The 24,170-nt window shown below is 37.3% G+C and overlaps 1 protein-coding gene across 2 annotated transcripts in view; it reads right to left on the bottom strand.

Annotated features, from left to right (window-relative positions):
* Window positions 1-24,170, bottom strand: part of AP3B1 (adaptor related protein complex 3 subunit beta 1) — a 153,409-nt gene that overhangs the window by 24,366 nt on the left and 104,873 nt on the right. For both annotated transcript variants that reach the window (XM_063422023.1, XM_063422024.1), the window contains exons 23-24: window positions 6,095-6,326; window positions 3,201-3,285 (exon numbers count right to left, since the gene is read on the bottom strand). In XM_063422023.1, the coding sequence (XP_063278093.1) occupies window positions 3,201-3,285; window positions 6,095-6,326 (317 nt within the window). The remainder of the gene's footprint in view (window positions 1-3,200; window positions 3,286-6,094; window positions 6,327-24,170) is intronic.

Below are 24,170 nucleotides of genomic sequence, written 5' to 3'. Positions count from 1 at the left end.
GTTATATCAAGGATCCATTCCAACCTTTTCTCTGTTCAACTGATGCTTACCTGCTTAGCTAAGGCTCAGGTCTCTTGCTCAGATATACTAAAATTTAACTATAATTCAACAAGCTAGCAACCTACCTTGCATGTGAGTTAGCCAACAATAAATTGCTTTCAACTTCTAAGCTGTGTCTATCTTGTTTGCAAAATGAGAACAAAGTAACACAAAACCAAAGGGTAACATTCAAAAAAATCTTTTAAAAGGCTGAGTTCCTCCATTTATTCCTCTTTAACTTTCTGCTTGAGAGGCATTATCATGCAGAACACCAGTGTGGCTGAAATAACTGCCTCTGCAAGGAGGTGGCACAAGAAAAATAACAATGATGTTCTCCTTAAAAGCACATGCTGTGAACATCCTAATACACATTCTAAACAAATGCATTAGGCACAGTTTTCAAGTTAAGGCGCTTCACACCCCTTTAATTAGATGTGTGATCTTGGTAAGGTTTGCTTACCAAAAATCGTATTTGAGAGGGAACTCTTTCAAAGCTCAGTCCTTCAAACCTCTACATTGCAGTTTCTCCTTCATTGTCCTTGACTTGTACAACCAATTCAGAAAAAGATCTAAATATGACTCATGTTATTTTTTTTCTTTATACAGTTTGTATTTATTGAACCACTCGTACAACAGCACATCCCTAAGCAGAAGGGTAGTGTTTGCTATGCAAAACACACAGTCCATGATTGGCATCTAAGACCAATTGATCTACCCATTACCACTATGTCCCTACCCCCACCAGCTTTACTACAAAGCTATTGATTTAAACACTGCCGATCGGTTTCCATTTTCTGATTTTGGGCAGGCCAATTAAGAAAGTGAGTAATTGTGATTACACTGCTTCAGGATCAATTACATCTGATGCAAGATAAAGTGGTCCTCTTAGAACAATGTAAAGAAAATTCTTATGATCAGGAACACATTACTGCTGAACATGCTTCTGCAAAAATACAAAATAACTGACAACATCTCTCATAGAGATGTGTTAATAGGAAATATGAGAGTATAGACACCTTTGTGTGCACATTATTCCAACTACGTTTTGACAAACTTCTAGAAGTCATTCCTTCTTTTGGATAAAAGCTTTTTAAAAGTTACAGAGCCTCTAGCTGAGCTCTTTGCTCCCAAAACATCACACTGCACAATTTCTTCAGAGATACTGAAGATCAGTAGGATTTTGAACAAAATATGTTTTCAGTGTAAAATGGCAAATTTAATGCAACTAACATTTTACCTACTTTTATGCTATTTTCTAGGAACTAACGGGAAAGAAACAAGGCCCTATCAATTAGGAAAGGAACAAAGTAAGCAATTCCTATTCTTAATTTAATTTTAAACTTAGCTTGAGCGCTTTGTCATTGGACTCACATTGTCTAAATCATTAAAATGAATACACCACTGAGGTCTGAGGCAAATCTATTTACAGTGATGTTACTCATAGTCTGGTTGGTGTTCAGGAATATTGATCTGTCTTGTTTGTCTAATAGGAAAATAATAAACAATTACTAGGCAATGTTGGAGAAAGTAATCAGTTTTTATATATCTCTAATACAGCAGACCTCCCAAAACATAAAGGTGATGATCTGCATAAAATCAATGTGTTATGCTACATTGCTTATCCTCATCACTGCTAAGATTCTTAGCAATAAATGGTGTAACTTAAAAATCAAATCATTGGTAGACGGAAAATATGTACTTGAAAGAAAAATACCCACTTTATTTAAAAAAGAATGTTTCTGCTTGATAAACTGAGCACATACTATTTCATGAAACTCAAAATATGTTTAGATAAAGAGAGTCAGAGTCTACAATTTTGAAATTGCACTGCCTATAAGGGAATCTCCTACCCAAACAAACAAATCAGGTAACAGTTCAAAGCTGTTTCCAAACTCCAGCAAACAACATAAAAACCAGCTACAGCAACGTGACGTGCTTAAACTACGTGCTGCAGACATTTTGCTGGGAGTACAAATATGTGTAAGCTGGCTATGCAGGATAATCCACTGTACAGGGAAAAGTTTGGGAAATGGAAAGAAAAAAATCCGACAGTAAAACCTCCTTGCCCCTAGAACAAGAAATGTTATCTTAACAGTGATGCTTTAGGAGTCACTTGGGTACATCTTTATTATTAGGATTTTCATGCTATCTTCAATAACCTGTCAGTTGAACCAGCTTTGCTTAGCAGCAGTACACTGAAATTTCTACAGAAATTTTCTAAAGGAAGAAGTATAGAACCTTCACAAAGGGCTTCCCTGAAACTAAAATGCAGCAACGTGAACTAATATCCAGTATCCCTCTTTTTGTGCTGAAGATTGAAAGCTGTGCCTCTTGCAACAAGATGTAAAAAATCCATTATTTCAAAATATGTGAAAGATATGTAAAATTGTGTGGATCTGTACAGCCCTTTTGCACAGCTTAAAAGACTATATAAACCTGAAATGCTCCTAAAAGAAGGTGTTGAGTTTTCTCCCACCCTTCCTTCCCTATGTTGGGACATCACTACAGTAAATTATGCGAGTTTCATGTGCTAGTTTGTAACAGAATTCTCCCTGGGTGAAAGGGTTCCCCACTAGCCTAGGATGCAGAAAGAGGACCTTGCATGTGCCAATAACGAGCACAAAAAATGCATAATCAGGCATGTTAGACAGGATTTAGCTGGCCCAGCCAGTTACTTGGTTTCATTCTCACTACTGATTTAGAAGAATCTACAGCATGAGGAATAAGTTTGTTTGGCAGGTAAATTTTGGGGTTGCTTTTAGGCAGTCATGTTAAAACTACCATGACTAGACATAATAAAGACTTGGGGTATTAAAATTTCTCACAGTATGTGCAATTTTTGACTTGCTGTTTCCTACAAGGAAGAACACAAAAAACACTACAGTGGAATAGTCAGACATGACTGCCCCTTTCAAGATGGTGTTAATAAGAAGAATCCCAGGAAGGGTGGGACAAAAATGTAAAGCTCCTAAAAGTAAGACTGAACACCAATAATGTGTTACTTCCCTTAAAACATCTTGAATACACATCATGTTGTAAATTTTATTTAATTCTTTGAATATTTAATAAAGCAGCGAGTCTGATATCACCAAGTAGACTTCCAATTAACTACTTCTGTCTTCCAGGAGCAAAAAACTACCCTCCCCTTCCCAAGAACTTACCATAACTGGAAACTGGCAGTCTGGGTAGAATCACAGAAATCAATACCCATTGTAGCAGTGACAGATCCACCAGGCTCAAGGCACTCTGCAGGAAGAGATTTTTAACAGATAAAGTACCCGTGCAAGGCAACAGAAGATGACAGATGCAAAATCTCACATAATGAAAACCCTTTAAAAAGTTCTGTAAGAAAAAATCCAAAAGCTGCAGTTTTATTACAAGTAGGTATCACCCAAATGTCACACTTGCATGTTTAAGCATCCTGGATTTCCCCTCTCACAGAGTTAATGCACATGACAAGTTGCCATTTCAGTCTGAGGGCCCCATCAACAAAATAAGGCCTTGTATTAGAAAAGCAAGGAAAGGAAAATGATTTACAGAAAAAAAAATACACTGGAAAGACATCCTTTTGACTGTGCACAGATCCAGCACTGAGATTTCATTTTCAATAACACTGGTTTGCAGATTTGGTTAGTAAATAGCAATGCACAACAAATAAAATCTAGATTAACACACACCGTAGTGGAAAATCAGCTGAACCTAAACTACTTCATAATTACTGTGGTTTACTTGTGTCTCAGTATTCCACTTGCATTAGTTGGAAGGGAGAAGGAAGATTATGAACACTAAATGGAAGATCCCTTTGTGCTATACAAGCAGTGCAGACTGAGACACTCTTGGCAGTGAAGATACCAAGAGACACACTCATTTTTAGATTTTTGGCTAAATCACTACACTATTCCCTAATGTTGTAGAGATAAAGGCTTTTCCTTGTAAGGTCTTTCTTTACATAAGCAAAAACGCATTGAAGCAGACTTTTGTCTTCTCAAGATTAGAACAAAGAGCTGAAAGCACACTTAAAAAAGAGGAATTAAAAAAAAAAAAGGATCAGGCAGGTAGAAAAATGTCTGATTTCCAGATTATTCATAATGTAGTTGGTACTTTTCAGGAACTGCAAGTGGAAAGTGAGCGGCTCCGTGACAAAATGTAACAAAATTTAACTATTTCAAGATTAAGTTTGTAAAAATACAGAAAACATGGAGTTAATGCTGCTGGGTAAAGTCTAAACTAATACTAGGAAGTGTAGAAAACAAAACTATTCCAAGGAGCCCGTTTAAAGCATTGAAAAATTACAGGCTCCAGCTCTAATTCAGAATTAACTTCACCAAAGTCTTTGAGCTTTCAAAGGGAGTTTCAAACATACTTAGGAACAAGAAAATGTTGTGCACAGGGACTTAGGTGAAGTAATTTGAACCATTTCTACTGGAAGAATCGGGACAATTGCCAACAGTAATTTCAGTGACTGAGGCAAAACTAGACTTATACTCCACCAGGAATTCCTGTCTGTGCTGACTCTTCCTCTGTTGGGTCTGCTGGGTAAACTATAGGATGTGTTTTCCAAATGCTGGAAACACAAAATATAGTAAGAATGGGGTGTATAGACTTAGTTCTACATAAAATGACAAAGAACACAGAAAGTTTGCATTCAACCAAGAAAAATTAAGATTTTGGAAGAACTACAGATGATGGATAGCTTATTTTCTGCAGAAGAAACCAAGAGCTTCGCAGGACAGATACCACAATGTCTTTCTTGGGGAAATAAATATTTTAAAGGGTAGGATTGCTTTGTGGAGCTCAAGGAACTTGAAGTGGATAATCTATTAATTCCACCTTTCTCCCCCCATGTTTTTATGTGAGAAAAGCGAATGCTACTGTTAATTTACTGTTACTGTGGGTATAGTATCTCCTGATCTGATTGATAGTATTACTAGATTTCTGTTTGTAAGCCTTTCTGCTTAATTTCTTCAAATGTTTACAGATAGGGATATAAAATAAAGCTTATGGGCAAAACTAACTTGATATCTCAATTCTAAGCTGGACTCATTTTGAGGAATAAGCAAAATGGTCACTTAAAAAACAAAAACGAATGGAGTTCTAAAAGTAATTGCCTTGATCAAGTGTGTATCATAACCAAGATGCAAACAGTTATTAATTTTAACTCTGAAATAAACCATAGCACTGGACAATTGTTTTTGTAGCTATTTGGTATAAATCTGTATGATCTTTTCTATGTTAAAAATTAGTATTTCAATAGTTTAGAGCCATTTAATACAAACATCTTAACTACTTAAAACAAAGCTCTTTAGTTCACTGCTGTGCTTTAAGAACATGTTCCTGTATATCATGATACATATTCACACAATAATGTAGCTCATTGAAGCAGAATTTGTATTATGAAACAGAGACACTTCTGTTCCTTCTGACTATACCACAATGTCCAAAAATAAAGAACTGCCAAGAACAGAAAGCAGGTTGTGTAAGTATTACTCTTGAAAAAAAACTTGCTGTGATCTGTGCTCTTCCTCAAGTTTTATACTCTTTTCCATGGACAGAAATTTAGCAAAAAACCATCATGATTAGAAAGTAGAAAGTAAAACAATTTAGGCCAGATGACACATTGCTTTTTATCTAGTCTAAGCAGGTCCACTTCATGGAACTATAGTATAGACAAGCTGAACTAAAACATACACGTCCACTCTACTGCCATAAGCTCACAAGGAACAAATGACAATGCTCTGAGCCACCAACATGAATAATACATTTACAGATTTATTTACGGCCTCATAAGAAAATAATTGTGAAGATAAAAATCAAAACCTCATTTTTAACAGAAGCCCATAATAGCCAGTCTAAAATAAGACAGTGAGAGAATCAAAGTTTGCAGGGATGCAGGAGGATTTTGTCCTAACAAGTGGGTAGCTGATGAGTGTGTGTATGTACATATACCTACCCCCCTGCCCTGTCACACACACAAAACTATGCAAAACCACCTTCCTGTATTTGAAATTTTGATGAAGATTAAGAGTCTGGGGTTTTTAACACAGGATATGGTTACCTATTGGATTAAACTCATGCATCCTCATGCCTGGAGGTAATTTCTTCTCCCCGATGTGAATATTCTCTATCTTCTGATCCGTTGTGTTTGTTACTGTCACTTGCACAGGTACCATACCATCACCAAAAATGCCTGGCTGTCTTGAGAAGTGATAATGAGCTGCTAATCCTTTCCCACTCATTCGATGCAGCAGTTCATGTGTTTTTGTTGGCACAGAGACTTGCACAGTGACCTGTAAGGTATAACACAGTAGTTGGCAAATGCTGTAAGTCAAGAACAGTAAAAATGACACTTGAATATTGCATTTTTCATTCAGTCAGAGCACGTGCTTTTGAGCTGGAATTTTAGTGAAACAGAAACATGTATGGACATATTGAAATGCATAAGCAAATTGCAGTAATAGATACCAGATAGCAGAGCCTAAAAACATTTGTGGTGCTGAAAATATCTTTGTTGTATTTGTCCCACTTACCACTGTAAGTCTGTTTTCAATTTTTTAGCTTTACAGTTAGCTATTAAATTATCACATTTTAAAAGAGTTACAGTTACACAGGTATTTTTTTTCCCAACAAGAAACATTCTATGTATCAGAATTCAAGGGTATTCCCAAGCACATGGTGTAAGGTGAAAGTAAAGTGAGAAATTGTCTTCTGTTTCTCTTGTTAAAACCACAAAAAAAGTTGTCTAACAATTACACTGGTGAAGTAGTAGAAACATAGTTATATATAGCAGAAAGATGCTGACACTTTTTAAGTAGTCTTGCTGCTAGAAGAAGTAAGAAAAATCCCAAAGATGTTTCAGTCCATTCTATGCTGCAGAAATGGAATGAAAAAAAGACATTCATTTGCTTGTGCAAACAAATTCCCACAGATACTACGGACAAGGAAATCATGAAGTCATAAAGTACAAAAGGAAGGCACATACAGAAATATGCAGACAAGTGAATTTGAATTCTTTACACAAGTTTTAAGGAAAGATAAGGGTTACTTCAGGTTATATTTATAAAATAATGACCTGTGATATCACATGACCAGACTTACAGCCAACACAAAATGAATGGAAAAGGTATAATTTGTGTGGACCTCCACAATTACTGAAAATTCAAAACATCTTTGAACAGAAATCCTAAACTTTCACAGAATAATAGTCTGCTTAGTTTTGTAGAAATAACTGTCAAGGTCAAACTCTCAAAACCCCCCTCTGTTGTCAAGAAATAATAAAGGTAATACTTTGAATAGTGAATATCTTATTGGTACACAGAAAGAGACAATAATAGTAAGAGGTTATTAGCAGTCAAATAAGCATGTTATTTAAACCATTACTCAAATAATGAACAAGACTCAAGGTTTTAAGATGGAATTTAAACCTTAATTTTAAGTTTAAGCTTAGCTGCTGACTTTTAATATTCAATTTGAGCAGGACATGCATAATAGAAAAGTTATTTCATGAAATAGCTCTCCCATTTTACATTAACAAGTTTAGGATATATGTTTAATTCATGTTAACACAAATATTTTGAAGTACACTAGTTTCTTTGTATTAATTTATGGATGACTTTATTAACAATATTTATTAATAGGAATGAAAAGATAAGAAGTAGTCAGAAGTCCATCATGTAGATATATAGAATCACAGAGCCACTGAGGTTGGAAAAGACCTCTAAGTTTTGTGTCCAGCTGTTTACCCAGCCCTGCCTTCTTCAGTAAACCATGTTCCTAGGTGTCACACTCACATGCTTTTCTGAACACTCCCAAGAACGGTTATTCCACCACTTCCCTGGCCAGCCCATTTCAATGCCTGATAATTCTTTAGGTGAAGATTTTTTTTCCTAATAACCAACTTAAACCTCCCCTTGCACAACTGGAGGCCATTTCCTCTTGTTCTATCATTTACCTGGGAAAAGACACCAACCCCCACCTGGCTATACCCTCTTTTCAAGCAGCTGTAGACAGTGGTAAGGTCCCTCCTGAGCCTCCTATTCTCTAAGATAAACACCACCAGCTCCCTCAGTCCAGTTCCTCACTGGACTCCGGCTCCAGACCAGTCTCCAGCTCCACTGCTCTTCTGTGGACTCCTTCCAGCACCAAAATGACCTTCTTGTAGTGAAGAGCCCAAAACTGGACACAGGTTTTGAGGTGTGGCCTCACCAGTGCCCAGCACAGGGGACAATCCCTGCCCTGGCCCTGCTGGCCACACCACTGCTGATCCAGGCCAGGATGCCCTTGGCCTTCTTGGCCCCCTGGGCACTGCTGGCTCATGTTCAGCTGCTGTCACAGCACCCCCAGGTCCTTTCCAGCCCCTCTGCCCCAGCCTGTGGCCCTGCCTGGGGCTGTTGTGAGCCAAGGGCAGGAGCCAGCCCTGGGCCTTGTTGAACTTTATTGGCCTCAGCTTTTTGGACCTTTGCCTTTTACAAACCTGTGCTGGCTGGGCTACATCTCCTGGTTATCCTGCATGTGCTGCATGATGGCAGCCAAGATGGGCTGCTCCAAAATGCATACACATAGAAAAAAACTCTCACTATACTTAAATTATAACACCAATTCAAGTTTTACAGAATCCTTTCTGTTATTTTTAGATATTTTAATCTATGCCTATGCCCTCTTCAGCATTGCTTCTAGTTTCAGCTATAAAAAGCTTGTGAGTCCATTCACTTTTATTTTCAACACCATGCTATACATAGCAGCAAAAATGCAAAGGACAATCAGAATAATGACATTATATTTAAGTCATCTTCTTTGTACAGAACATTAATTTTCACTTGCATTTAACTGGCAGTACTAGAAATAAATAAAACATATGTATGTTGAACAAAGCAATTTAATTCTGGGAAATTAGAGTTTTCAAAGCCTCTACTTACTAGCAAGGATTTTGAGCTAACAAAGTGTGATGTGACTGTAATGTGATGTATTGAACAGCTGCATCAGTCTGGTAAACATTTTTTTTTTAATTCTAAAATTTTTAATGCAGCTGTGATAAAACCCATGGGATAGGTACCTGCAATCACTCTGGGGTTAAAATAGAACCACACAGAGTTAACAGAACAAGAAGCATCTACTAACCAGGAGATAATCTCCTGCAAATCTTACACAGCATATGTTTAAATAATAGGAGTAGTTTGTGTACCTTTGGATGGTTTATGAAAATAACCAATCAATTCTGCAGACACAACATTATTTCTAAAGGAAATCTATGTGACTCATGATGCCTGCAGATACACAGAGACAAACCACACATATTTTATCAGTTTATTACAGTAAGCAAATAAGCGTGGAATGAGAGTGCACATAACTGTCTACTTAACGCTTACTGAAACATTTATAAGAGCTGTTATCTCCCTAATAACAGACAGACAGTGTGCAATTTTAGAGAGGAGAAAAGCTTCATATTTTTTAACACTTCACTAAAAAGTAACTGAAGAGTGTAAAATGAAAAATACTCTGTGCAGTTAGCTGGTAATGGACCATATTATCAACTCAAGTTAGATTTATAGGATACAAACTAGTCACTAATAGTTATTTTATGACAGAGCGTGTCTGCTTTTTTGGGTTTAGATTATTAAGATTAAACTTGCAAAACTTTGTTTTATACAGCTGTTTAGAAAGACAGTAAAAAAAAATTAAAATATTGACTGCCCTCCCACCCCATTTTGACTGAAAGTAACCACATGCAGGGACTCCACACTGATACCATATGATGACACTATCGTGGTACCAGTCACACTGGCCAAAAGGCTGACTGCACATGTTGAAAGATAATTCATCACCCTAAAAGAACTGTAAGTATTTTTACACCAGCTCTTGTATGAGAACAAGAGCAGCATTAGGGTTTCTCCCCTCCAGTCCTTTAATCATGGGGGAAAAAAGGGGAAAAGTTTAAGATCACTGATAGTAGTAGTTGTGGCTTTCTTTATCACAACTGAGCTGACTAGTCACAAACCACTGAATCCTCCCAATATGAACATGTTTCTTTTTGCAAGCTCAGTAAGTCCTTATTAATCAAGCTTACACTGATATAAAAAAAAAAACTATTTTCCATAATTATTTAAAATAAAAAGCACTACATGGTTTATTAAACCTACTACAGGAAAGAGAGGTGGACATACCTTCCTGTCTGAAGTACCACAGAGTCACAAAGAATCAGAACAGTTTGGGCTGGGAGGAAACCTCAAGAAAAGTTGTTACTGTTAATACTATTATTTCTACAGATACAAAATTCTGCTTGTTTTCTTTTGTGTTTGTTCCTTAGTTTAAAAATCCTGCAATAATGAACATAGACTAATTCTTGATCCTGGTTCATAAGTGTATCTATGTTTGGATAAAACATGTATTACCGGAAAAAAATATTTGCTTCTAAGGATAATGAAAATTATAATTATATTCCTCTAATCTACATTCTGTTAAAGCAGTGGACTACATCATTTAATCTAAGTAATCCTCCTACTGGCAATATCTGTGACATAATCCAAGAATTACCTACTGAGCTGTGAGAGCTATAACCCCTCTCACACTCACGGTGAGTAACTCTGCAACAGCTAAGAGGAGAAGGGCTATCACACAGCCCAGCCACATTCACATGATCTTTCAGCTGAAGCCATGAGAGCAACTCAACTATAATTTTTTTTGTATTAGGATAAAGATGGAAAAACAGAAGAACAAAAGTCAACTACTGGCAGGAAACATGATCTTTTGCCCAATTAACAGTTGTACATTATTCACAGTCCCAAGGCAACGTCTCCCTTATACAGCACTTACAAAAATCATCATTAATTCATGAAAAGATAAAATAAAGTCCAAGCAAAGGATGTCAGCATCCTAATCTGCATTATTTCAAGAGGCTGTTGGAAATCCTAACATTACAGCATACCTAAATCATGATAATATGGATTGCCAAAGTAATGACAGAATCCCCCTGACAGGGAGCAATGAACCCAAATAAATAAGCAAGTTAGCTCCTATTTTGTACAATCTAACAAAAGCAACTGGATATCATAATTTAATTTGTGCTAAATTAACTAGACATATAGACACTAAAGGACATATGTTGAATTCTGGAAAACACTTTCCAACAAAGATGCATTTAACTGGTCTACATCTACTAAATACTTTCTAAATGTGATATCAGCTAGGAACACCTTCAATTTCTAATACATCCTAACTTCCTTCTTTTTACATTGTCACCAATTTTTAGGCTCCACACTTCCCTTAATTATTAACATGTCAATGAGGCTAATTGAAAATTACCATATTAATAATCATATCTTTAAACCATTGGTGGTTTCAGACAATTTCAGACATTATAAAAGGAGTTCCAAAAATTCTTATATGATTTTGATACTGATAGAGTAGTACTTTTTGTCTCCAAAACCTTGAAAAAAAAATCAAAATAAATAAAACCCCAAACTGCTCAAATAGCTTTCACTGATTTTTAAATCACCCAGAGATGAATCTCAAGCAAAAGACCACTTTTATTATGCTTTTTCTGTAAAGCTGCCAAAATTAATTTTTTCCCTGCCTTTTTTTTTTTTTAATTGTAATTTTTGTATCCTCTCAAATCATCCTTTCAAAAAGAATCACGTGCTCAAGGTTGCTCATAGAATGGCTTGGGTTGGAAGGGATCATAAAAATCATCAAGTTCAAACATGCCTGCCATGACCAGGCACATTTTCATTAGGTCATGTTACTGAGAGCTCCATCCAACTTGGCCTTGAACATTGCCAGAGATGAGGTACTCACAACTTGACTAGACAACCTATTCCAGTGCCTCACCACCTTCACAGTAAAGAATTTCTTCTCAATATCTAATCTAAACCTGCCTTCTTTCAGTTTGAATCCATCTCCATTGTCCTGTCACTGCATGCTCTAGTAGAAAGTCCCTCTCCATCTTTCTGGTAGGCTCCCTTCAGGCACCAGAAGGCTGCAATTAAGTCACTCCAAAGCCTTCTCTTTTCCAGCCTTTCCTGATAGGAGAGGTGTTCCATCCCTCTGACCATCTCTGTGTCCTCCTCTGGGCTCACTGCAGCAGGTCCTTGTCCTTCTGTGCTGGACCCCAGAGCTGGTGCAGCCCTGCAGGTGAGCTCTGAGCAGAGCAGAGCAGAGGGGCAGAATCCCCTCCCTGCCCTGCTGCCCACGGGGCTGTGGCTGCAGCCCAGGACACGTTTGGCTCTCTGGGCTGGCAGTGCCCATGGCTGGGTCATGTGCAGCCTCTCATGCCCAAACACCCCCAGGTCCTTCTGGGCAGGGCTGCTGTGATCTGTGCATGCCCAGCCTGGGCTGGTACCAGGGCTGATACCAGGTGCAGCACCCTGCACTTGGCCTTGTTGAACCTCTTGAGATTCCCATGGGCTCTCTCCCAGAACTTGTCTGTGTGCTTCTGGATGGCATCCTGCTCTTGAGACATGGCAACTGTACCACTTCACCTGGTGTCCTCTGCGAATTTGCTGAGGGTGCATTTGATCCTTTTGTCTAAATCATTAACAAAGAAACTATATCACACCAGTCCCTGAGTGACACCAGTTTGTCACTGATGTCCATTGGGACTCTGAGATGCTGACCACCACCCTGTGGATGTGACCATCCAAACACTTTCTTACCCATCTAACAGTCCACCCATCAAATCCATCTCTCTGATTAGACAGAGGGGGAGGCAAAATAGGGAGACCAGGAGAGCAGGATGAAGTAGGCTCAAAACCATAAGAATCCCACTTGTCCCCTTATCCCATTTCATGCCTGGATCTTTAATGCCTGGATCCCAACTTCAGATCCAGACCCCACTTCATTCCAGTCTGCCTCCTTATGCTACTTCCATTATCCCAATCTCCACCCCTTACCCCAGCCTCTCCACTTGTAGTAGACCATGTCAAAGGCTTTAGAGAAGTCCAGGAACATGGTACCTGTAACCCTTCCCTCACCCACTGATGCAGTCACCCCATCCATCATTGGCTTGGTCACACAGGACTTGCCTTTCCTGCAGCCTGGCTGGCTGTCCCAAATCACCTGCCTGTCCTCCATGTGCTTTAGCACAGCCTCTAAGAAGATCTGTTCCATCACCTTCCCAGCCCCAGAAGCCAGGCTGACAGGTCAGTAGTTCCCAGGGTCCCCCTTCCTGCCCTTCCTAGAAATGGTTACCATGTTTCCCTTTTCCTGGGAAGTCACTTGGGACTTGCCCTGAGTGCAGGGACTTTCCAAATGTCAGGGAGAAGGGCTTGGCAGCTGCATCAGCCAATTCTCTCTGCACTCTGGGATGCATCTCCTTGGGTTCATTCAGGTTCCTCAGGTGCTCACCAGTGTCATTGTCTCTTACAGTGGGAGGGACTTTGCTCTCCCAGTCCTCATCCTGTTATCCATCCAGTCAAGAGGTGTGGGAAGAGCTTCCCATTGAAGACTAAGGCAAAAGTTCTTAAGTACCTCAGCTTTTGTCTATTGTTACCACTTCTCCAGTGTTTCAGTGCTGTTTATCAGAGGGGGTAGCCCTTCTTTGACCTTCCTTTTCTGGTTCACGTGCTTGTAGAAGTCCTTCCCGTTATCCTTTGTGTCCCTTGCCAGCTTCACTTCCAGTTTTGTCACCTTGGCCTTTCTCATTCTCTCCCTACACAACTGTGCTTCATCTCTGAGCTCTTCCTAGGTTACCTGTCCTGCTTTCCACTGCCTGTGCCTTTGCTTCTTTCCCTTCATTTTGACCAGCAAGTTCCTGCTCAGCCACGCCAGTCTCTTGCTCTCCTTGTCTGATTTCTTGCTCCTGGGCATTGCCAGCTCTTGCACTCTGTGGAAGAGCTCCTGAAAGATCTGCCAGGACTCTTCTACTCCCTTGTCCCTGAGGGCAGTCTGTCAGGGGATCCCACTGACCAGGCTCCCAAGGACTGTGAGGCTGCTTTCCCAAAGTTCAAGAGCCAGACTTTTACTCTTTACCCAAGCCCTGTCCCCCAGGACTGCACTGCACCAAGGCTTGATCCCTGCAGCCCAGGCTGCCTCCAGCCTTGCAGTCCCAGCCAGCTCACTCGCCCTGGTGCCCATCAGGTCCTGTAAGACATTCCCTCCGGCAGGGTGTCCATCACCTGGGTCAGGAAGTTATCCTCCACGCATTCCAGGAGTCTCCTGGATTGCCCACAGCCCTCCAAGCCGCTTTCCCCACAGCTGCTGGGGTGGTTGAGTTCCCCTGCAGGCCAAGATCCTGTGGGGACAAAGCCTCCTGTGGCTGGGGCAGGAAGGTTTGGTCACGGGCTCCCCTTGGCCAGGCAGCTGCAGCAGACACAGGGTTCCCTTTGCTGTCTCGGTCCCTGACTCCTGACACAGCCTTTCCACCCACTCACAGATATAACCTGTGAATCTAGAGATGATCAAAATCTTCAGTAGTACTAAATTATCTGTTTTCTAACACTTTTATACCCCTTACATTTTTTCCTATGGTTTTCTTAAAATAGAATCAACTAGACAGAATTGTAACACTCTATATCAATAGAAAGTATTTCTCTTTGAGTATAAAAATGACTATATGATATAAAGGAATCAGAAATGTGCCTTAACCTGGAGTTCATGAACAGCAGAAAGCTCTACTAGTTGCACACCAGACTAATCAAGAACTTTCAAAACGGAGTGTGCACCTGTTCTGTGTAACTGGGGGCCAGTGGGACAGCTTGCATTTTGCATAAATAATAGGGCCTAAAGCTTTGTATTACAATAACACCTGGTTTTATTTGAGATTTGGCACCTTTGCCTTTTTCTTCTGCTGAGTGTAATGAATCACATGAATAATCCAATGAAAATATTAGTAAAATCTTTTAAAATGTTACATAAGGAAGAAGTTCAGCAGCAACAAAATGGGAATATTCTCATGATTAAGTCAGAGTTATTAAACAACCATAAAGAAATGGGCTAAAGTCAGTCACACAATTATGAAATACCAACCTTGGTATAAATTCAGAAGTATAAATTCTCCCCCAGAAAATCTCCTGGCATCAAATTTTTTTGTAGAAATATTAACAGAAAATTCCTACACTTAAACTGGTGAAATTCACATCTGTATATGGGAGACCTCAAGATATTCTATCTTTTTGTCCTGTGTATGCTTCTATGAGGTGAAAAGCAGATGGTCTGGTGGCTGAGGCATATGTGAGACTTTCACCAAGCAGCATGAAACTCTTAGTCATTATGTGTTTCAAGGAAAAGGCATTCTCCCAGTTCAAAACCAAGCACTTTACCTCAATTCAGTGATTCTGTTCTTCCACTGACCACTAAACAGCCAACTCTGAGAACTGCACTCTGGGACGTGGTTTAGTGGTGGCCACGGCAGTGTTAGGTTTGCAGTGGGACTCAATGGTTTTTTTCAACCTCAATGATTCTTTGATTCTATGATTACCTGAAGTAGTTTAGGAGTTAGAAAAACAGAGTAAGGTGTCAGCCTAACCTTGCATCCTAATTATGAATTTGAAATAGTGGACATTGCAGAGAAAGATTAATATAGATTTTGGCATTGAGTCGAAATGACTCCAAAGAAGTTCCTGCAAATGGTTTCTAGCATATTGCTGTGATTTTTGGCAAACAGCCAGTACTCTAGGGACCTCTAAAGTGAAAACATACTGAACCCTACTGGCCATAACATATAATCTTACAGTTAGATTTATACTATAACAACTCCTGCATATTTGTTCAGCAGAAGCATCTAGCTCAAATTTTTCCCCAGAAAAGGACATCATCTGTCAGGTTAAGTGTATAATAAAATTGAAACACTTCTACACAAGCCTAAGTGAATTCTGCCTTTAATACACTATATTCAAAATCTAGTACAGGTACTTATGAATGCCAAAATGTAAATGACATCTTTGCTACCTTCATACAACAATATTTGAATCTCATTCACTACATTGTTGTTGAAGAATGCAACACACTATTTTGGCTTCTATCAGGATGATGCTAATGCACAGTAGACCACTCACAAGGAGAAAAACCTGAAATAAGCACTGAACTCTGTACACATAGACATCTGTATCAGCACTTCTTCAATGCAGGAGAAGAACCTCTGAGTACCACACTACATGTCTTACACGTGATATTGACGTGCCAATTTTCTCCAAGTTTTATTTAATTATACACATAATATTTTAGCCTAAACAAATCCATAGTCCTTAGACTGCAAAAAATTACAGCTGACCTGAGGCTATTGCAACATTGTTTTTCTGTGTTTTGTTTTCCTTAAGCTTTGTTTTCCATCCTTAAAAAACAATAAAAAACCCCATACACTGGTTAGCAGTCTGTTAAGCAACGAAGAGGCTTATTTTTAACCAATTACCTTCCATTTATTTCTTTAAAATTAAAAGCACATTTCTATTTTTTTGACTCAGAAACACAATCTGTGGTGTCAAATGACACATTCGTCCTTCACAATGACATTTCACACTCATAAGAAGAAACACCACTTGATCTCCTCCACACTGCTCAGAACAATGCAAGCCACACCAAGCACAGCATGCTGCAGCCAAAAACCTCAGCCATGGGTGTCTCTAATGAAGGCTCCACTGTACAGACAAAGACACTGAACGTAGGCATGGCTGTGGCCATGGTTAAGGCCTTTAACTGTGTGGATGACTGATGGCAAATTAGGTAGGTAACTTTTTCTCATCTACTTTTGAAATTATCTTGGTCCTTCTACTGTAGAGTACTACTGCTACTATTGTCTAAGACTGCCACAGATTGTCAGCTCACTGAGCATAAATGCAGCAGCAGGAAGACTGACAATGACCATTATTAAAGCTTAGTCCATTTTAAAACATCTTTTAATACACAAACATATTTCAAAGTAGCTCAAATTTATGATTCATGTAGCAAGCATACATTCTAATGCTGCTGGTGTTACAAAGATCCTTCAGGGTAAACAGTAGAATGATTTTTGTACATTTTTTTGTAAAACATTCCAAACCAATAATAGTAAAGTTTTACACAAACCTCCTTTTGCAGTCATGAACTCCTAAATTGCTCTACGCAACTGAAAGATGTATTTTAGAATTCTTACAAATGTACCTTTCCCCCATTCTTCTGTCATTTTCAAATCAAGAACATAGATGTCAGGGATTAGAAACAACAAGCAACACTTGCAACCATATAAAGATGGAAATGTTTCTTAACCCAAGTGAACAAAAGTTAAAAGTGAAAATTTTTATCAACTTCACAGAAATCAATATTAATTTTGAAGATTCTAGAACTACCATTTTTAGTCTTAGTATGTCAAGGCCCTGTGCACCAAACCATTAGCAGAAAAGCATGTAAAAATAAGGTGAAAGACTGGACTAAAGCAAGCTTTTAAAAACTCATCTCTTTGATGATACAGTGTTTAATCATAGCACTGCTCAACAGCCTTCTAAAGACTGTGTCTCCAACATTATCTAGAGTCTGTGGCACAGGAGGGCAGAAAACATTTCCAAATTATTCTGATTTAGGAACACAATGGCACATTGTTTCCCAATCTTTTTAAAAACAACCTTAGCACATGTTTGGAAGTGGTTAATGGAGGTTATCCCCTCCCTGCAACTGCTAGCAAGAACTTTTAGAGCATATTAAAATGCATCTGTATTGACATAAAAGATTCCAAGTCACCCCTTTTTAACAACTGCAATGTCCTTTCTCTTAATTTGTACTGCTAGCCTACAAGTCATGTGGCAACATACTACTAGTGCACAACAGGGAAGGTATGGCCTATTTGCAGTAACATCTCTCCACTAGCTGAGTAGCCCTATGCTTAGATTTTACTTTTGATGATCTAATACTTTCTCAGAAAAGTTTTATTCTTAATATTTTTGGACAAAAATCTCAGTATTATAATGTGAATACCAGGTGTTTCATGCCAGGTTGTGGTGATTCTTCAAGTAAAAGTGCAGATGTGTTCCTACATGCATCAACCAAAACCTCATTATTTATTTTTTCAAGTATGCCAAGCTAAAAAAAAAATCAAAATTTCAGCGATCAAGACATTTTATTAGTTAAAAAGCATCCACTTCTGCTTCCATGTATATTTAAAAAGCAGAATTTAATTTCAAGGATTATAGATTCTCTGGATAGATAGCTATATGTGGAACTCAAATGACATAGTTTAAAATTATAAAGGACCCTTATGGTTTTTGGAGTCATCCCTTTGTACAAAAATCCAAAACTATAATAAGTAATTTAAAAAAACCCCCACATACTGTTCATAGATGTAGCTGAAGAACGGAGGCTTCTACAGAATTTTTTGCCATCATACCAGGATTATGAATGCGGAAGTATTTTTAGTAATTTCTACCTAAAGCTCAGAATTTTCCCTCCTGTTCTGATGTATAGTCCTCAAAATACTCACCATAATCTCAGTGTTGTGCTGCAGATGAAATGTAAGAAGCCTCAACATTGGAAAACTCAGTTTTCTGTTTATCAATTTTATGTATGATATGGGGAAAAAATTGAAATATAACTTTCTGAACAGCAATTGCATAGATAGTTTAAAAACAATTCTTTCTGCACACCTCAAAAAAGTAATGTATTAGGCATACAGATGTAATGAAGCTGAATTGACCATTACATATATTTAATGTGTGTTACATAAACATATATCAACAGCATTCTAGGTAATACATAAATTCGCATTCTATTTCCATTATAATTCTGGTTTTGCAGTTAAACAAACTTTTTCATTGGATCATCATTTACTGTGACGCTCTGAAAATCAAGTGAACACTGATTAGCCCATTTTCTGGCACATGCCGTGTCTCTGTCACTAAACAATGTCTTATTTTAAATTCAGGTTCAGAATCACTGCTTTGACAACTACTGTCACTGTTCAAGGTCTGCACGAAGCTTCAAACTGCATATTATCACCCATTGACAAACTCGACATTTTATGAAGAGCCCCTTCTCACTCTGACTTATCCTCCTTATCCTGTGTAAATAAGTAACGATTCATTTTATAACCTTGACTTTAAAGTCCAGCCCTTCTACCCTCTTTTTTCTTCTTCCTAAACAAGTGACAAAGAACAAGGAAGCTGATTGAAGGGGTCCATTATGTATCAACTTAAAGAAAGGCAAAGTGATTGATGAAACTAGCAGTCACCTTCACTGCTAGCTACAGCACCTGTATCCTTTTTGTCAAATGACCTGAAAATCCTGCTGACAGTTTAACATTCACCACAAGGATACACTCTCTAGTACTGTAGTTTTGAATATTTTTATTTGCTCAGAAATTCATGGGAACATTCTTTAAGATGGAGCTACACATTTAAAATCAGTAGCAATTTGTATTTTCTTCACACAGATCTTGTGCTTTCTTAACAGTTACCTGGCAAAACTATTAAATAATACTTGCCAGTAAACTGGCAAACCACAGCTCCTCTACAATTGTCAAACACTTAAATTGTTCACATTACAATCACTTTACAATAAGATTTGCCAATGGTGATAAGAGAATCTTAGTTAATTTCCTATCAGAGGAGAACATCAGTTTCCAGGTGCCAGACTAGGTTTTAGTGCTTTTCAGTAACCATCACTTAAAAACAAAACCAACCAAACAAAACCTTCTCACACACACCACTTTTTCTTTAATTATTATTTTTTGTTTTCAATATTATTTGGCTACTTTAATACAATTCTAGGCTAGCAGATCAAGTAAAATTTCCTTTTAGTCTCAAAAAGATTAAAATTGCCAAACCCAAACCATTCCTATAGCACTGGAAATGGTCTTCTGCTCTCTGTATGAAATAAAATTTTCACTGGGAAAGTGACAACTGAGAGGCAGGAATACCCCCACTCCAGCTTTACTCTGTGTGGGACAGAGCACCATTTCCTTTGGGCATTTATTACCTGTTAAAAACCAATCTTTTGGTGAGTGGCAGTTCAGGGTTTTTGAGAGCAAGCTGCAATATTTCTTCGGGTCTGCAGAGTCATAATTAAAGCTGAACTGAGTGGAATTGGAGAGGGAAGGTCAGCGAGGTGCCGTATGAGAGATGAGGCTGGGCTGATGGGCACCAAATGAACAAATTATGATGGGCCCCACTCAATGTGATGAGGTCAAATGCTTGTTTCTACCCACTGACAGTTCAATTTCCCTGAAATGTCTCTCGGTTCTCTATGAGCTAATTATGAATGAAAAGTTATCAACTGCCCTCACCAAAAAGAGCTTTCTTGGAGCTTTTAATGTCAAAATATTGTTGGAAACGCATGCTGGCCAGCTTTTTAGCCAAACAATATCTAGAATAAACTAAATACCATTGTTATACAATATACTCTCAACCTACAGCATAGATATAAAACATTCTTTAACTACAGTTATAAGTAAGTTTTATGAAGTAAACCCAAATAAATATTATTTTTTATTATGAAAAGTGTGCTTAGAGTTTTGTACAACATATACATAACTTTCACACATGCCTTTCAAATATTTCCATGTTAATATTAATTTCCAAGAAAATAGTGCTGGATTTTTAGGTCTAAAGTAACAAGGTCTAGGTATTCATCATGATATTTCAGCATAACTTTAAAGTGACTGATAAAAATACACAGTTCTTTCATGGAACTTTTGTTTTCAAAGTAGTGTCCTGACTGCCTTTTAAAATATTATCTTTGAAATATTCATGAACATATTGAAGCATATACTAACAAAGTTTTAAATAAGTAGTAAACAGAAATTGTTAAATACACATAGAGAAGGTGGATCTTTGAGCTGAAGGAAAAACAGAAGTGAATAGACTTTAAAACAGCAATTCAGAACGGAAGCATCTGAGAAATTCCAGACTAATTTGCATAGAGAGATAATTTTGATTTTTATTTGGGCACAATTATTCATTACTTCAAATTTAAGAAAAGAGAGAATAGTTTAATGTTTTAATTCAGAATGCTACTTTGTTTTTCCTTCATTACAAAGCTGTTTCTATTTGATATATTCACTTACAGGTCAGAAATTCTGAAGGAAATTCCTAAAGTGATCAGAACTTTATTTTGCAAAGTATTTTTACATTTGCAATCTTTGCATATACTTGGCACTGCAGAAGATGGGACTGTCTGAAAGCATGAGTTATACCAACTTCTAAATTATACCAATTAATGCAGTGACAGAATACGCATAGTTACAATAAGATGTTAAAGTCAGTGCATCTGATACATATTGATTTATAAACTAGAATTATTTGTCAGATGTTGAGAATTTCTAATAACTTCTAGTAGGGATAATGCAAACAAACTTTTTGGTAAGTGTCTTGTAAAATTCATTATATTTTTAAGGTTATTTTAAGAAATTGTTTAAAATAAAATTAATTCTTAAATTAATTTTAACTGTAAAAGAATAAGAGAAATAAATCTAATGACAATGTTCAAAGCAGTCATCTATGTGTCCAGCACATATAGCTGCAATATAAATGTAAGTCTGAAGGTTTTCAGTAGAGCACAGTATTAAATTTATCAATATAACAGTTGCTGTCACTATGGCTGGCATACTGTCTTATTAGACACACTGTTGATCAACTGTTATAACAACAACAACAAAAAAACTATACTGCACAAGAGTCTTCATGTTAAAGTACCACAATTAAGAACAGAGAAATGCAGTTCACTTATTACAGAACCTTTTCAGGAAGTTGGTTTTTTCTAATTCTTATTGTAATTGCATTGTTCTAATCCTGTATTATAAAGGCAGCTGCTTGCCTATCATTTGTACTTTCCTCGTTAATCCTGACTCAGTGAATTAACCTTTAATTACAGCCGTTAAAATTGAAATGAGCCTCTTGTCTGGCTGGGGCTGCCCCCTTCCAGTGCATGAGACTGATGAAAATTTTTAGGGTCAATGAATATGTCCCATGTCATGTCTGATAGATGCTAAAGATGTGAGGAGGTAAATGTTACCTTAGAAAGATGTGGTTGAAATTTTTAAGAGCTACATTTATTGACAAAGTAACAGAAAAATACAGCTTAGGTTACCTCTCTCTTCTGTCTGAGTTAGAGAGCATAACACACACACAGACATACTCTGTTTTACACACATAAGCACAATACACGTTTAAAGAATAACTTATGGAATTATCATCATGCATCACACATGCTCGTTTTTAAACACCTGGCACCAACCCTGCCTATGGCAGCCCTATCTTAAGGAGCACAATATTTTTCATGTTGGAAAGAAAAAGAAGCACTATTTTAAACTCTGCCACAGATCTAAGCATCTAATTATATTAAAAAAAAAAAAAAAAAGGTTTGATTAGTTTTAAAGACAGTACTGAATTTTAATGGTAGGCAAAAAAATGATCAAGGGTCTCCTCACGGTAACTTATTTGAGCTTCTGTTTTGCAATATCTCCACAATTTAATTTCTATTTTATAAATAAAACTTTAATACTGCAATTGCTCTTTACTTTGCTGTTTTGGCGCATTTATTTTTAAATCAAACATTTGAATCTTTGCTTATTCTTTGTAAGTCAAAGATAACAAAACAGCAAAATAGCAATACAGCACTGAATCAAATTAATCAGTGACCTGGTTATTCAGAGTACAATTACACTGATATACAAGTTGCTAACTACTTATACATTATACTTTTATAATTTTAAATAGTATCTCATTCATAGCTTTTATATATATATATATATATATATATATATATATAAAAGCAAAAATAAAGGACACATTCTGAAGACTACCTAGTATTGGACCACACAGTAATCTACTACATAAATTATATTACACATAACAGAAATATAACATACCTCTCAGACTGAGTATACAATTCCTTGGTTCAGTTTCTTGTATCAGAAACTTATTTCTAATTTAAAACAAATGTCTTGTTTGAATTTCCAAACAAAATTCTCTAATTTATTTGAAGAAAATAAGTTGGGTATTTTGAAGTGTAAATTTTGTTAAGAATGAATGCATTTAATAAACATAAGATGTGTATTTTTAAGGCTTAAATGTTATTAAATATCAGAAATGCATTTATAAGTAAAGAATAGAGGTGAAATGACAAAAAAATAGTGTCAAGGCAGGTGTTTTTTTTCTTTCAAGCTAACACTTTTAGAAGTATGTGAAAGCAATTTCTGAAAAGACAGTATAGCTTTCAAACATCTAATGCTACACATATCCTCTATGACCAATTTAAGAACATCCACCTATACAGCAATTTTACATTAACAACAACAACAATAGTATGTGGGAGTCTTTGTTTAATTTCTTCTTCTCGCTCAGCAACAGTTAATATCTGCAGATGAGCAGCTACATTCATTTGTAGAATTCTAAGTGCTTTCCCAAGGTGAGTAAACATCATTATCCTCATTTTTCAAATGGAAAACCAGAAGATTAAGATACTCCCTCCAGATCACACAGCAAGTGGTAAGCCAAAAATAGAACTCATTTTCCATACGTAACACCCAGTTCTGTAACCACTGGACCACACTGCCTTCCCACAAGCATCAGTCACACCTAATCAGCCACAGAGCTGAATTTTGGGTGGCACTACGAAAAAGTTATTTTTTAACTCCTAAATTTAAGACTAAGCCTTCTCACTTGCTTCACATGCACAAACTTTCTCAGGCACCCTACTCAGACACACTGAAAAACACGCTTTCAATTATGCCTTATGCCAGTTGCAAATCTTATAGGGCACAACAGAGACTCTTCCACACGGGAAAAGACCCACCTTTACAAATTAGGCTAAAAACTGCAGAATTGCAAAAATATCTCTGCCTGATGCGCTGTTGTGGTCAACAACACAAGCAAGATTATAATGGCACAGTTTCTCCCTTCACCTCTTCACAATAAGCTTCCCAATTTCAATCTGTATATAAAAATATGGGCTTCAGAAGCATGATGAAAACACTGAATATAAAGGAAAAATGTTGTGATGAAACAGCAAAGGGATAAGACTCCTTATAGGAAGCCAAAAAACAAGAGGGCAAATGGTAAGCTGTAAAAATAATAAAATGCTATCATACGCTTGTGTTATCTCAACATAAAACTACAAAAACTTATAATAGGAGAGAAAATGTGGCTAATATTGAAAGCTTATTTAAAAGCATGCTCTTTTGCCCGAGTAAAAAATTTTACAAGCCTCCTTAAGAGCATATGGATTACTTACAGAAATGTAAA

Source organism: Prinia subflava, chromosome Z (genome assembly GCF_021018805.1).
Source record: "Prinia subflava isolate CZ2003 ecotype Zambia chromosome Z, Cam_Psub_1.2, whole genome shotgun sequence".
In the NCBI taxonomy this organism is placed as follows: Eukaryota; Metazoa; Chordata; class Aves; order Passeriformes; family Cisticolidae; genus Prinia; species Prinia subflava.
The sequence above is the reverse complement of the archived record's forward strand: the minus strand, read 5'-3'. Positions and strand labels throughout refer to the sequence as shown.